General features: G+C 34.5%; 1 protein-coding gene across 1 annotated transcript; it reads left to right on the forward strand.

The window, feature by feature from the left end:
- Nucleotides 1-13,506: 13,506 nt before the first annotated feature.
- Nucleotides 13,507-14,441, forward strand: LOC124095357 (olfactory receptor 2B6-like). The gene is given in 2 exon segments (XM_046448474.1): nucleotides 13,507-13,828; nucleotides 13,831-14,441. Coding segments are annotated over 2 exon segments (933 nt in total).
- Nucleotides 14,442-15,029: the final 588 nt, after the last annotated feature.

A 15,029-nucleotide genomic window follows, 5' to 3' on the forward strand; every position in this document is an offset into this window, starting at 1 on the left:
CTTACATGTATTTTGGATAATTATGTCCATCACATTCCATCATCATTGTTAACCCCCTGTCCTCTCCCTTTCCCTCCCACCCCTCTGCCCTATCTAGAGATCGTCTATTCCTCCCATGTTCCCTCTCCCTAACCCACTATGAGTCAGTCACCTTATATCAGAGAAAATATTCACCATTTGTTTTTGGGGAGTTGGCTAACTTCACTTAGCATTATCTTCTCCAACTGCATCCATTTACTTGCAACTGCTATGATTTTATTCTCTTTTATTGCTGAGTAATATTCCATTGTGTATATATGCAATAGTTTTTAATCCATTCATCTACTGAAGGGCATCTAGGCTGGTTCCACAGTTTAGATATTGTGAATTGTGCTGCTATAAACATTGATGTGGCTGTGTCCCTGTACTATATTCATTTTAAGTTCTTTGGGTATAGACCGAGGAGAGGGATACATGGATCTTCATACTTCCAAGAAATCTTTATACTGCTTTCCATATTGGCTGCATCAATTTGCAGTCCCACCAGCAATGGATGAGTGTGCCTTTCCCCCGACATCCTCACCAAAATTTATTATTGTTTATTTTCATAACAGCTGCCATTCTGACTGGAGTGAGATGAATTCTTAGAGTAGTTTTGATTTGCATTTCTCTAATTGCTAGTGATGATGAACATTTTTTTCATATATTTGTTGATTGATTGAATATCCTTCTAAGAAGTGTGTGTTCAGGTCCTTGGCCCATTTATTGATTGATTTTTTTTTTTTTGGTGTTTAGCTTTTGAGTTCTTTATATACTCTAGAGATTAGTGCTTTATCTGATTGTGAGGGGTAAAAGTTTGCTCCCAGGATGTAGGCTCTCTATTCACCTCACAGATTATTTCTTTTGCTGAGAAGAAACTTTTTAGTTTGAGTCCATCCCATTTATTGATTCTTGGTTTTAAGTCTTGTGCTATAGGAGTCTTATTAAGGAAATTGGGGCCTAATCCCACATGATGACGATCAGGGCCTACCTTTTCTTCCATTAGACACAGAATCTCTGGTGTAATTCGTAGGTCCTTGATTCAGTTTGGGTTAAATTTTGTACATAGTAAGTGATATGGGTTTAATTTCATTTTGTTGCATATGGATTTCCAGTTTTCCCAGCACCATTTGTTGAAGTGGCTATCTTTTCTCTAGTGCATGTTTTTGGCACCTTTGTCTAAGATAATTATAATTTTGTGGGTTAGTTTCTGTGCCCTCTATTCTGTACCATTGGTCTACCAGTCTGTTTTGGTGCCAATGCCATGCTTTTCTTATTACTATTGCTCTGTAGTATAGTTTAAGGTTTTGTATAGTGATTTACTTCCATTTACTTATGGCAGGTCAGGAAACTAAAGATTGAAGTAACTGAATTATGAATGCTCTGTAGGGCATCTGGACCTGAGGACCGCATGGTATGCATGCAGCAGGCTTAGCCTGGCTTTATGCTGGCCCCACCATATCTCAGCCTGTGCCACCATGGAAAGCTCTGCATAGTAGCCTGTGCCTGTTGCCTGTGCTTTAACTTACCCAGGCCACCACTCTGGGTCTCTAATGCTCCCCTGCTGCTTCTAACAGGGACCAGTAGGCTGGCTGCACAGCTTGGTGGCTGGGAGCCATGTTGCTACCCATCAATAACAGATGCAACCTGAAGGTCCATCAAATGAGTTGAGGTCCCTCTTCAGCACTGTGACAGACTACCATCAGACAGACAGATTTTATCAGTTTGTGGCACTTATATACTCCACAAGTGTCTTATTCTTTCTATGCCCTGAAATATAAAGAGATAGATTGGTATGGTACACTTGCCCATCTAAGCTTACTGTTTGGGCTACTTTATTAAAACAAGATTGTTCAGTAGTCTATGCTTAATGGAGTTGATTTGGCATTATTAGTGTTGACTAAACATTTGTCATACTCTCCATAGGTTATCAATAAGTATCCTAACTCTGGACTGGGAAATGGATGTTACATATTATGGCAACCAGACTGACTGTTGTATCTGCTCAGAACTCCCTGTGATTGCAACAAAGGGAACTCTGGGTAGTCTGACCCACTAATGAGATGGAGTGGACTTGAATAAAATAGAACTGGACTAAAATACATTAAATCCTCCATTGTATCTCAACCTCTACCTCTAAGAAGTGCTTGAATAAAATGTCCAACATCCCCCACTGAGTTCTAAATTCTTTCTTTGGAAAGGGAAAAGAGTATGCTTTTCCCAAGGCTGGACAGGAACATTTCCCGACACTTGTTACCCAACAGATCCTTTTCTTACAGTTTAATGAATCAAGGCTTAAAATAATGCATACTGAAAACCAGTATCACAAACATATTTTTTGTCCAATCCAATGAATGCTTTTATTGATAAGCCCTTATAAAAAAGGAATGAAATTTCATGCAAGGAAAAATAAATACATAAATTGCTTATCAAAAATGATGGAACTGGGCACTGGGGATATAGCTCAGTTAGTAGAGTGCTTGCCCCATGTGCACAAGGCACTGGGTTCAATCCCCAGCACCATAAAAAAAGAAAGATAGAATTACTATAAGATTCAGCAATCACAACAAAGGACATATGTGCAAAGCAAATTAAGTTAGCATAATGAATTTCTATATGCATTCCCACATTCATTATAGCATTATTCACCATAGTTAAAATATGGAATCAACCTAAATGTCCATCTATGGATGATTGGATAGAGAAAAGGCTACATATACACCAAAATGGAATACTATTCAGCCATAAAAGAGAAAAAGAAATTGCATCATTTATAATAACATGAATGGGAGTGAAGGTCATGATGTTAAGTGCAATGTTAGGTATAGAAAGAGAAATGCATACGTACACAACACACACATACATGCAAACTTAAAAATAATGACATACAGAAGGAAAACTATTTCTTTGAATAGAATGCCAATGATATAAACTTTCTATGTTTTCTATAGCAAATTATCTAAAATTTAATCTTAAAATATACATATAATGTTTTTTTTGAATCAGGGATTGAAGCTATTTCTACGTCCCTTTTTATTTTTTTTTTATTTTAAGACAGGGTCTTGCTAAGTTGCTGAGGCTGGCCTTGAACTTGCAATCCTCCTGCCTCAGCCTCCCAATTTGCTAGGATTGCAGGAAGTGCCACTGTGCCCAGCAAAAATAATAATAATAATAATAATTGTCTTACATTTATAGAGATCAGAAGCCTAAATTAAGTTACAATGCTACATTTCTTCTTCCACTATCAGGAGAAAATCTATCTTCTCATTTTTCCATTTCCAGAAGATATCTCACTCCTGTCTTATAGCCTCTCCCTCTATTTTTAAAGTCACCAGCATAGTATCTCGTGTCTTTAATATACTCCAGCTTCCTCTCATAATGATTCTATTGATTATAATACCTCAATCAGAAAATTCAGAGTAGTATTCTTATCCCAACTACCTCAATTTAATCACATTTGTAAAACCCTTTGACCATGTAATCAATGTTCAAGAGATCAGAAGGCATTTTTCACCTTACCACAACAAATAATAAATATAGAAGGAATAATAAGATTCTATACATTTCCATTTGGAAAACACCACAGTAAAAATTATCTCTGAGAAGGATTATAAAGAATTCCCAAAAATAGACTAGTGGCTGGAAATTAGTCCAAAACAGAATTCCATCTCATCTCAATGTATTTTGCCTCATTATACTCATGAGATACCAAGGCAGACAAGATAACTTTATAGCACAGAAGCCTAGAAGACACCATGTTAATGAGAGAATTGGAGTTAGTATCACCAGTGGAATAAATGAATACCATATACCTATAATGGAATGCAGAGGAGGACACAATGGCACCTATGAGGTATTCCCACCAAAAATTAGTAACTTCAACCTTATCATACATGAAGACCAAAGAAACCTAAAGAGAAGCATATTATATAAAATAACTGGCCTGTAATTGTCCATTTTATTAAGTTCATTAAAAGCAGAGCCATACTGAGTAAGGTTACAAATTAAAGAAATCTTAGAATTTTTTAGGAGTAGAGGTGCATTATACATTTTAGAAAAATTAACATGCATTTTAATATTGTATAACTATAAAAATGGAATTTAATATTGTATAAATGTAGAAGGGGAATTGTAAAGCACTCATGGTAAAATGTTAATTTGCTCAACCTGGTGATGTCTTTGGAAAGACCATACAATTTTCACTACTCTTCTGTAAGGTGTTAGTGATTATTGAATTATAATTGGTACATGATGATTTGTATTTGAAAGTTTAATACTCTTGAAATCACTTGATATTGTAATACATAATGGCTAGTTCCCTTTCCAAATTCACATTTGTAAAAGAGAGTTAGAAAACATGTACATATGGCTGCATGAGGAATAAAACTGAGTGTACCTGAGCTGGAAGCCAGAGCTGTTTTCTGTGATTTCCTGGATCGCACATCTGTGTCAATATTTCTGTCCTGCAGAGTTATGAAAGGTAAAGATATTTGAGCATGCACATTAGAAGTGTACTGCACAGCTCTAAGAATAAGATGAAGCAGACTAAAATTGGGAATCATCTGTCTGGATGAGAGGAGAAATTTACAGGCTGGAGAAGCTTGTACTTCCACAAAGTGTGGCTCCCTTCATATCTTGGAAAATGTTGATTTTATTATTGGTTCTTTATTAAAGTTGCTATTACTTTCAATTTTCTCATTTAGAATGTGAGAAAACTTACATCTAAGCTGTAATAAAATTTGCAAAAGCTTCATGTAACCAGTATGAAATTATAAAACAATAGAAAAAAATAATATTGAGGCTAATATTTAATAAATGGATGGCATTTGCAGGTAAATGGATGGAACAGGAGAATATCGTGCTAAGAAAAGCAAGCTAACTTGAAAAACCCAAAGGCCGAATGTTCTCTCTGATAATTGGATGCTGATGCATGTTGTGGGGAGGGAGCGTGGGAAGAATGGAGGAACTTTGATTGGGCAAAGGAGACAGAGGGAAGAGGATGAGGTAGGGAGGCAGGAAAGATGGTGGAATGAGATAAACATCATTACCCTAGGTACATGAATGACTGCACATATGGAGGGACTCTATTGTGTACAACCAGAGAAATGAAAGTTGTGCTCCACTTGTGTAAAATGAATTGAAATGCATTCTCATGTCATATGTAACTAATTAGAATTTTAAAAAAACGAAAATAAAGTATTGGGAGAAAGAAAAAAAATTAAACAACTAGTTTTGGAAGCTGTTCTTCATTTTAGTTTACATATTAAAAAGCTTATGCAAATAAGGCTAAGATTGAACATCACATGTGCTATGACTAAAGATCCCAAAGGAAGATACATGTGTAAACATTCAAAATAACATTTATATGTTTTGCAAGCAAAAAAAAAAAAAGGGAAACAAGAGAAGAGGAAGTTAAAAAGTTGAAAAAAAAAAGGTACTGAGGAGTGATGTGACCAACTTGACAGAAAAGACTTTCCAGAGAAGCGGGCAAGCTCCAAGGTGGTGGTGGGATGTGACCAATTTGAACAAGAGCTAAAAAAAAAAATCAGTGTGAAAGATCACAGTACCTGGAGGAACACATGAAGAAGAAAAGGCACATTAGAAGAGAGTAAGAAGACAATTTCCCAGCATCTGCATCACCTTCCCCTCTACACCTCTGCCTCATATCACAGAGATACGGTGACACAGGGCATGGAGAGTAAAGTCAGCACCTGACTTGCTAAGCTTGGCCTCTCTCCAGTGAAACCTAGCACCAGGCAGCCTCTGTTGCCCCATAGTCAGGCTTCTTGATAAAGTCCCAGACTCCAGACCAGCACAAGCAGGTCCAGCATCCAGGCTTTTGCCCATGGTCCCTGTTTCCTGTGTACCAGGGACTGGACCCAGCCTAGTAGATGTCATATCACTCCTCACTCTTTACCTCATTAGAATCTCCATAATGAATAAGACAAAAGACAAATGTCTGTAAGGACATGAATAAAAGGTGCTATGTTTTAGATATAAGGGGTTCTCTAAAACCTCCCGGTTAATGCAGGAAGTGAAATGATTACATTATGAAAGCCATAGCTTGAGCCATTAGTTAATCCGTTCAATGGATCAATAATTCAAAAGGATAACTGAGTTGTGTTTTTAGGCAGGTCAGGATTAAGTGGAGGAAATTTGTTACTGAGGGTGTGCCTGAGGGCTAATAATTTTTTTCTTTCCCACACACTCTCATTTTTTTCATGACTTCTGACTTCCAAGAGCCAAATAGCCTTTCTTTCTTTCTTTTTCTTTTCTTCCTTTTTTTTGCCCTGCCCTTTAGCCCTGATGTTTTGCTTCACCTAGAGCCTAGGGCAATGCAAACAGAACATCTGTCCAGTACATGGACAGAACATATGAAACAGTGAGCCCAAAAGAAACTTGTGCATTTCTAAATTGTTCTTGTGAAACATTTTGGTCACAGTAATGCAAAACTTGCTAATACATTTCTAGCACTACTGTTGGCTATGTAACTTAGTATGGTGGTTATGTAAAACATTATGGGGGTTCCTCAAAAAATAAATAATAAGAAATACCACATGATCTAGCAACCCTATTTCCAGGTTGGTATCAATAGGAATTAGGACAATATATGGTAGAAATGCCTAAAATTTTATATTTATTGCAGAATTTTTATAATAAACAGGTATTGAATCCATCTGTGTTCATCCAATGAGAAAAGTGGTTTAAAAATGTGATAGATATAGATATATATCCTAAAGAAATGAATTCAGTATGAGTAAAAGATATCTGCACTCTTACATTTTATGTAGTTCTATTCATAAAAGTGTAGAAGTAGCAATAATCTAAGTGTTCATCAACTGATAAGTCAATTAAGAATTGTCATACACACACAAAATAGAATATTATTAAGGCACAAGAAATGGATGAAATCTTGTCATTTGAAACAACATGAAGAGAACTGGAGCTCAACAAGTACTGAGTTGCATTTAGACAACATTAATAAGGTCTGGTGTTCGACTGCATAGCAGAGTGACTACATATAACTATGTTCTGTGTACTTCAAAAAAAAGTAGAAATTAGTTTAAATATTATTATTATAAAGAAATAATAAATATTTAAAGAGATAGACATTTATTCTTATTTGCATATATAATATATACATGTATCAAAATATCACACAATATCATATAAATATGTACAATCTTTATGTATTAATTTTAAAGTGATATGAAATATAAAAAGCAAAGCCAATGGCAGCATTTCTCAAGATTTCTTACCTGACAAACTCTGGTCATACACATGAAACTTAGAAAATAACACATACTGGAAACCAGTACTTGTAAACTTACTGTATTTTTTTTGTTCAGTCCAAACTACACTTCCATTCATAAACCTTGTAATATAAAGGGAATTAAATCTCATGTAGGGAATAGTAAATGTTGTTCATCAAAAACAGTAGAACCACCCTAAGATTCAGCAATCAAAACACTGAGTATATATACAAAAAAATTAAATCAACACAATGAACATATATTGAAATACCACATTAATTGCAGCATTATTCACCAGGTCAAAATATTAAATTGTGTCCATCTATACATGAATGGATAAAAAAAGGTTTTATATATGTAAATGGAATACTACTCAGCTATCAAAAAGAAAGAAATCCTGTCATTTATGACAGCATGAATGGAATGAATGGAAGAGGATGTAATGATGTCAGTGCAACAGACTTGGCACAAAAGAGAAATACTATATGATAACAGTCTTATATGGAGCCAAATATTTTAGTTTTATAAAAGTAGAAAGTGAAATGGTAGTTACAAGGGGCTGGTGTGTTGGGAAGCATGGGTTAGGAAAATGTTGGTGAAAGATTCAATATATTAAGTAATTGAAAGGATAAATCAAGATATTTATTTTACAACTTGGTGTTTCTTTAAAAAAATACATTAGCCCTGAAAAATGCTACAAAAGCATTTCTTCTTACCAAAAAACATAATTATGTTGGATAAACATACATTCATTTGCTATACTTAGTCATGGTACACTGTAAATATATTTCAAACCATCATGTTGTATATCGTAATTACACAACGTTTACTATAAGAATTGACAAAATCTAAAGAAAATACAAGAAGAACCCCCCACACAAAAAATAAACAAAAGTTGTAAAAGAGGAAATTATCTTAGTCTCTTTGTAATGGAGAGTTAATGTCACTGGTGTTCCCAACATAACACAAGGTACACTCCAACTGGTATATCAAGGGTAGTTCCCAAGGGAAATACAAAGTGTGGGAAGGATTGTGAAACACCAACAAGGGTATTCTATAGGAATTACCTTGCAGCTTGCAAGTATGGGAAGCTTGGTTCCAACACAAAGCCTAAAGTAGCAAAAGCAAGAAATGCTATTGGAAATCAGAAAGAGAGTATCCGATGAAACATGGCCACTTCCAAGAGCTGAGGTCTTTGAATAACAGAGTCAATTTCATGTGTTCTAGCTGAGTTAGAGGTAGGGGACACATCCCAAAATAGCTATTTTTTTTTAAATCTTTAACCATCAGATAAAGACTCCCATTAGCTAAATCCAACTAGAAGCTTGTATCTGGCCTCTAAGGGAACATCACAATAAAAATTTTAAACAAGAAGTATGGAATTCTACTGTTAGGGTGGAGGGCCCGCGCTTGATCCCAGAAGAGCAGACCAAGTCAAAATAAATTCACTCATGTCAGTTGCTATGTAGTCCAATGGAAACTTAAAGGAAGCGGACAGATCACCAAAATACCAGAAAAAAACAAAGAAAACTTCAAGTGACCTTAATAATATTTTCTAGTATTATTTCATCTTCCCTGTTTTATGAAGATCTCTGTTTTGCCATTGTCTAGTGGGAGCTCTCTTCTATTTTGGAATAGAATCTATTAGAATCATGAATCATGAATAAAAGTAAAATTGATATGATACTAACTTAGTTCTAATTTTTTGTTCTAAAAAGACATATATTTTGGGATATAAAGTGGACCTGGGTATGTAAAAGGGAGTAGAAATTGTCCATCACATTCAAAATATGTAAAAACACATAGTCGTTTGATACTCTAATGGGACATATGAAGATAGTAGAAACACAAGGTTAAGAGAATAATTTCTATAAAATGAGCACCACCCCGTACTGAATCCCCCATTGCTGTCTTTGCAAAAACCAGTCTATCTGCAGCCCTGCCTGTCTGGAGGGGACAGGAAATGTCACATTCCCCAACAAAATAAGGCAAGGAGTAGAAGACCAGACAGTCAGTGTAGATAATGAATGATGGGGGTCAAGAGAGGATGATGGCTGGTTATCGCTGGGTTGCTATCAACTAACCTCTGAAATCACACCTTCTCACTCCATGGGTTGCTAACATTTCTGGGGATCTCACTTTCCAACCCAAGCTATTATCACCTGTGCTGCTCCTTATTGCCTTTAGGCATGTACATGGAAAAGAAACAGAATGTGGGGAAATTTGGGTGGTCTAGAAAAGAACAAGACACACCCACTCCCATGGGCACTCAGTTCTGGACCACTCTCCTTTCCAGGGAAGTATGCACTTCTGTCCCTCTTAAATAAAATTTGCTTTCTACACTAGTCTCGCTATTTCTCAGGTGTTAATCTTCAACACCAGGGGAAGGAGGACCTGTTCCTGATCTCCAAACAGGCATCAAAAGGAGTAGTGATATTTAGAGAAAGGACAGAGAGGTCAAAGGAAAACTCTCCATTTGTCCCTGCTATTCAACTTATTTGATTTTATTTTCAGAACAAAGTAGTTTAAATTAAAGTTTGTAATCTGAAAGATCTTGATGCTATTATGTGTGACAAATATTAACTGGAGAGACAGAAAAAGATAGGAGAGTCTAAAAATAGATCAATCATCATTTCATCTTTTCTTGTATAAGAATTTAATATTTTAAAGATTGTTTTTAATATCACTTAATTTTTTCTCATTGGAAAGATTATTTTTTTTTGCTTCTATTTCAAATTCACATTTTGCTCCATTATCATTATGATTATGGATAATTAAAATCTATGTGAGCTATTCTAAGAGTTAGTGAACTAAGATAATTCAAGATAATCACATATAAATTCCCCAGAATCATTTATTCAAACTAGCTCTATTCTAATTTTAATCATTTACTCTTTATTATTTATTTATTTTAATTGTATTCTCTTTGAAATTATTGTTCAGTGTGTTGGGAAATGGGGTGAGTTCATTTTAATGAAATCTAAGAACACAGACTGACTCCAACCTTAGCCAGGAGGTAACTAATTGTACATCAGATGCATGTCCATGGAGAGCTTTGCTCCAAGGAACTTGCTCACTAACTCACCTGAGAGAAAGGTAAATGAATGGCCTATGTGGTAACAATGCCCAAGAGGTCTCAGGAATAACACACAAATAGCACTCCCAAAATGCATGCTTGATATTTTCTACTATTGCCTTCCTAACCCACCTTTTTTTCTCTTTGGTACCCCATATCATCTGAAAAACTAACTTCTGAACAGAATATTTAAATACTCATTTATATACTATGATTTCTCCATTCTTTCCTGAAAGCTTGAAAAATTCAAGTGTATTCCTTTATAATTTTTTTTATTGAAGGATATTTTACAAAATAAGGTGAGTAAAAAGTACATGTATTTAGAGGCCATTCATTTTAGGGAAGATTGAAATGAGTAGTAGATAGGTTATAGTGCCTAATATACATATAAGAGTCAGAGACCATTTCATTTCAAGTTTTCTAAACTTCAGAAATGCCTAGTTTGTTGGCTTTAGGAACAATTAGCCTTCTCTTTGTAATCTCTTTTTAAATTTCTCACTTAGATCATACTTAGAGACATTAAAATTACAATAAAAACACACTCCACAAATATTAAATATCTGGATGAATTATTAAGTGACTTAGCAGTAATGTGAATTTTTTTACATATATGGTCACAATTTTATGAATTGCCTTGTCTGTTTATTTCATCCAGAGGCCATGTCTTGTATAAAATTGCTTTTAGTTCTTCTAGTGATCTTTGACTATCTACAACGTTGAACCTGATCAAATTATAAATAAAATATCATATGGTATGAAATTTAATAGGCTAGAAAGAACATATATGTGAAAATACAAAGACTTCAACAGTAATACAGCCTGGCAGCTTTTAACATGACTTTAAACATTCATGGCTATAGATTACTATGTAGTAAAACAAGGATAGAAAAATCACTGAAAATAGGGGAATCCAAATATCATGAAATCTAAGAGTTTAATGTAATAAAATGTAATGAGAATAATATGGTGAGCATGAGAAATATAAGGATAGGATTATAAAGTTTATATATAATGCAAGATTAAATCATATTGATCTCCAGGGAAATGCAGAAATCAAAGAGCTTTGGGGTAATCAAAAAATTACAGTTAATATGAAAAAAAATCCCCAATCACATAAATCTAGTGAAGTTGCTGAAGTAATATTGGTGTTAATACTTTAATTAGAGCTAGATAAATTTAATTATGGAAAAATTCATGGAGAATGAGATCTATAATTAGTCTTTAAAAAAACTGATGTATGACCATGGTAGAAAATTATGAAATGTGAATATAATGATGCTAAAGGAACAAATAGGAGCTGACTTATAATGCAATTATTCCATAATGTAAATAGATTAAAAATTTTATAATACTTATTTAGCAATCAAGATGCAATGTTTTTATTATTAAATTATTATTATTATTCCCATTTAATTGGAATAATATATATATATATATATATATATATATATATATATATATATATATATATATATATATATATTCCAAGGGCAAGATTAACATCTCAGCTCTGAGTAGCTTTGTGGAACCCCAACAGGTAGCCTTGAGGATTTAATGGAATACAGAAGGTGAAAACTGTGGTTTGTAACCCTAAAAATATAGTCTGGTACCATAAACCACTAAATGGCTTTCTTTCACTTAGAATTTTCACCATGGAGCACAATCTTAACTTCACATCTGAATGTCCCTCAAGTTACATGAGATATGGTTTCTATGAAACATACCTCACTAATAAAGGACAAATACATAAAATTAATTTTTACAACTCAAAATAATGCTTTCCTTAGGCATTAATTTTGTTTCTATGGTCCTGTTAGCTGAAAACCAAAGAAATATGTCCCAAAAGTGAAAAAAATAATTTCAGGATTTGAATGTCTCTGGAGTTGGCATATCTCCTACAAAAGTTAGTTACCTGGTCATAAAAAAATGTACCTATATTTATATATAGTAAAAGGGTCACTGATAAAAAAATTCTTTTCCTAAAAGAGGATAATAATTTCAATTCATAAAGAAACACCACTAAAATGGATAAATTAACTAAAATTTAACAAGATATATGAAATGCCCAGAACTTGGATGAGTTTTTCAAAGAAACACATAAGTGTAAAAACAAATCCCAAAGTATGAAGAAACATGTCTTTTTAGCTTAACTTGTTGAATTTATAAAAGCAGGCATTGATAGCTTTTCAAATATGAGAAAATGATGTTAAATGTTTTTAAATGATATGTTCAATTTCAAATACCTAAGAATCATTTGTTTAAATCTAATCTTTTCTCACTCCCCATAGAGAAGACATAATTATTCAACAAATTAGAAAAACTAGTAAGAGTTTCTTTCTTCCTTCCCTTCCCCTTTTCTTCCTCCTTCTTTCTATCCTTCCTCCCTCTCTTTCTTTTTTCTTCCTTTCTTCTTTCCTTGTTTTCTCCCTTCCTCCCTTTATCAATCTTCCTCTCTCTCTCTCTCTCTCTCTCTCTCTCTCTCTCTCTCTCTCTCTCTCCCTCTTTATTTATTTAGGGGTGACGGGTTTATTCCAGGGTCTAGCATAAGGTAGGTAAATGCTATAATATAGACCTAAGTCCCTAACCCTGGACTAATCTATTTTGATGATACTCATATCTCCAGGTTTCCTCTTCCTTAGTCTTCTACTCTTGCTACCTGAATAATTCTGTGATTCTTATCATTTTTCTAATGCTCTGCAACAGTGATCCTTAACATGAAATCATAGAATTACTTGGACTTATCTACTTTTGTCAGACACCTGAAGATAGGAAACAACAAATTTCATATTAAACTACTCAATTGATTTTTATTCTGTAAAATTTGAAACCATTAATTTGAACTTTCTAAAATACAGTGACTTCTATTTTCCATTCAGTCTTCACCAGAGAAAAAGAAGATAACTATTATCAATCTTGTAACACAGGAGAGGAAATTCAGTTTCAGAATGCTTGGGTTACTTGTTGACAAATACTTTTAATTTTTTGTATTAATGAAGGAAAATTAGATGACCTGGTCTGTATTCTTTGTGCTATATCAAAACTAAATTATTGTATTCTATAATCTCTGAGTACAAACAAATGGATTGTTGTGGTTGTTCTCTTCCCATAATTCTAAATTCTTTGGTACTTCTCTACCATAGGTGAAATAAGTTGAAGAGTATGGGGCTAATTAATGAAAGCCACCCTGACGAGTTCATTCTACTAGGCTTTGCTGATTGTCCTTGGATAGAGCTTCCTCTATTCATTATTCTTCTGATAACATATCCCATGGCACTGATGGGAAACATTGCCATCATTCTGGTGTCCAAGTTAGATCCCACTCTCAACAGTCCCATGTATTTCTTCCTCACCAACCTCTCCTTTTTGGACATATGTTTAACCACAAGCATTGTTCCTCAGATGCTGTTAAACCTGAGAAGCTCTAAGACCATTAGCTATATGGGGTGTGTAGTTTAGCTCTATTTCTTCAGCATAATGGGAGTACAGAATGTCTTCTCTTGGCTCTCATGTCTTTTGACCGCTATGTGGCCATCTGCAGACCTCTGCACTACACTTTCATCATGAATCAGCGTGTTTGCATTCTATTAGCATCCACTGTGTGGTTGGGTGGTATCACCTATGCTATCTCACAGGTCACAACTACACTGCAGTTGCCACTGTGCAGCGTGAATAAACTGGATCACTTGGTGTGTGAGTCCCCAGTTCTGTTAAAGACTGCCTGTGGTGACAAAGAAGTTAATGAATTCACACTCTATGTGGTGTGCATTTTTATGTTAGCTGTTCCTCTGTGCTTAATTCTTGCCTCCTATGCTAGTATTGGACATGCTGTACTTAACATTAAATCTTCTGAAGGAAAGAAAAAGGCCGTCAGGACATGTTCCTCTCATCTTGTTGTGGTTCTCCTTTTTTATGGCCCAGCCATTAGTATGTACCTTCAGCCCCCCTCATCCATTACAAAGGACCAGCCCAAGTTCATGGCCCTCTTCTATGGAGTGGTGACTCCTACAGCCAACCCCTTCATCTACACCCTGAGGAATAAGGAAGTAAAGCAGGTATTAAGCAACTTGGTGAGGAGCATTTTCCGTTCAAAATAAACATATTTAGATATAAAATGAAGTTTATTGAATGATGGGAGGTTTATAAATGTTTCTCTTGTATCTCATTCATATCCTAAATCTCAAGTTATAGTTTCCTTTGGCAAAATCTATCATATTCATTATGTTATTCATTATCACATTAGGCAAGAATGATACTTGGCTAATATGCACCAGTATGAGCACTTGGTTCTTGAAAATACATTAAAATAATTCCATTTGGCTGGTTCATACTGAAATAGTGACTTTGTTAAGTAGAAAAAAAGAAGGCTAAACTCTAAACTTCAACATAATTGCATTAGCTCTATCTAGATCTCATAAAAATGGAATTATGATCATTCATCCATAGGCTTTCCAGAAATGTCACTTGATAAACATTTCATCACTCTGTGAGTTGTCCCAACCCTATGTGGACAACCCAGCTAAAGTGTATATTTTACATAATCAACTCTATGCTGTCAGAGATTGTTGAATCTTAAAATTTCATCAACTTCAATTATGTGAATGATTTTGCTTTTGGGAAATGCATTGTTATTTTTGTTTAGCAAATATGTCTCAGTGATTTTGTATTATTAATTAAATAATTTT

Source organism: Marmota monax, unplaced genomic scaffold, assembly GCF_021218885.2.
Source record: "Marmota monax isolate L192 unplaced genomic scaffold, Marmota_monax_Labrador192_F-V1.1 WCK01_AAM20220418_F8-fsc00463, whole genome shotgun sequence".
NCBI lineage: Eukaryota > Metazoa > Chordata > Mammalia > Rodentia > Sciuridae > Marmota > Marmota monax.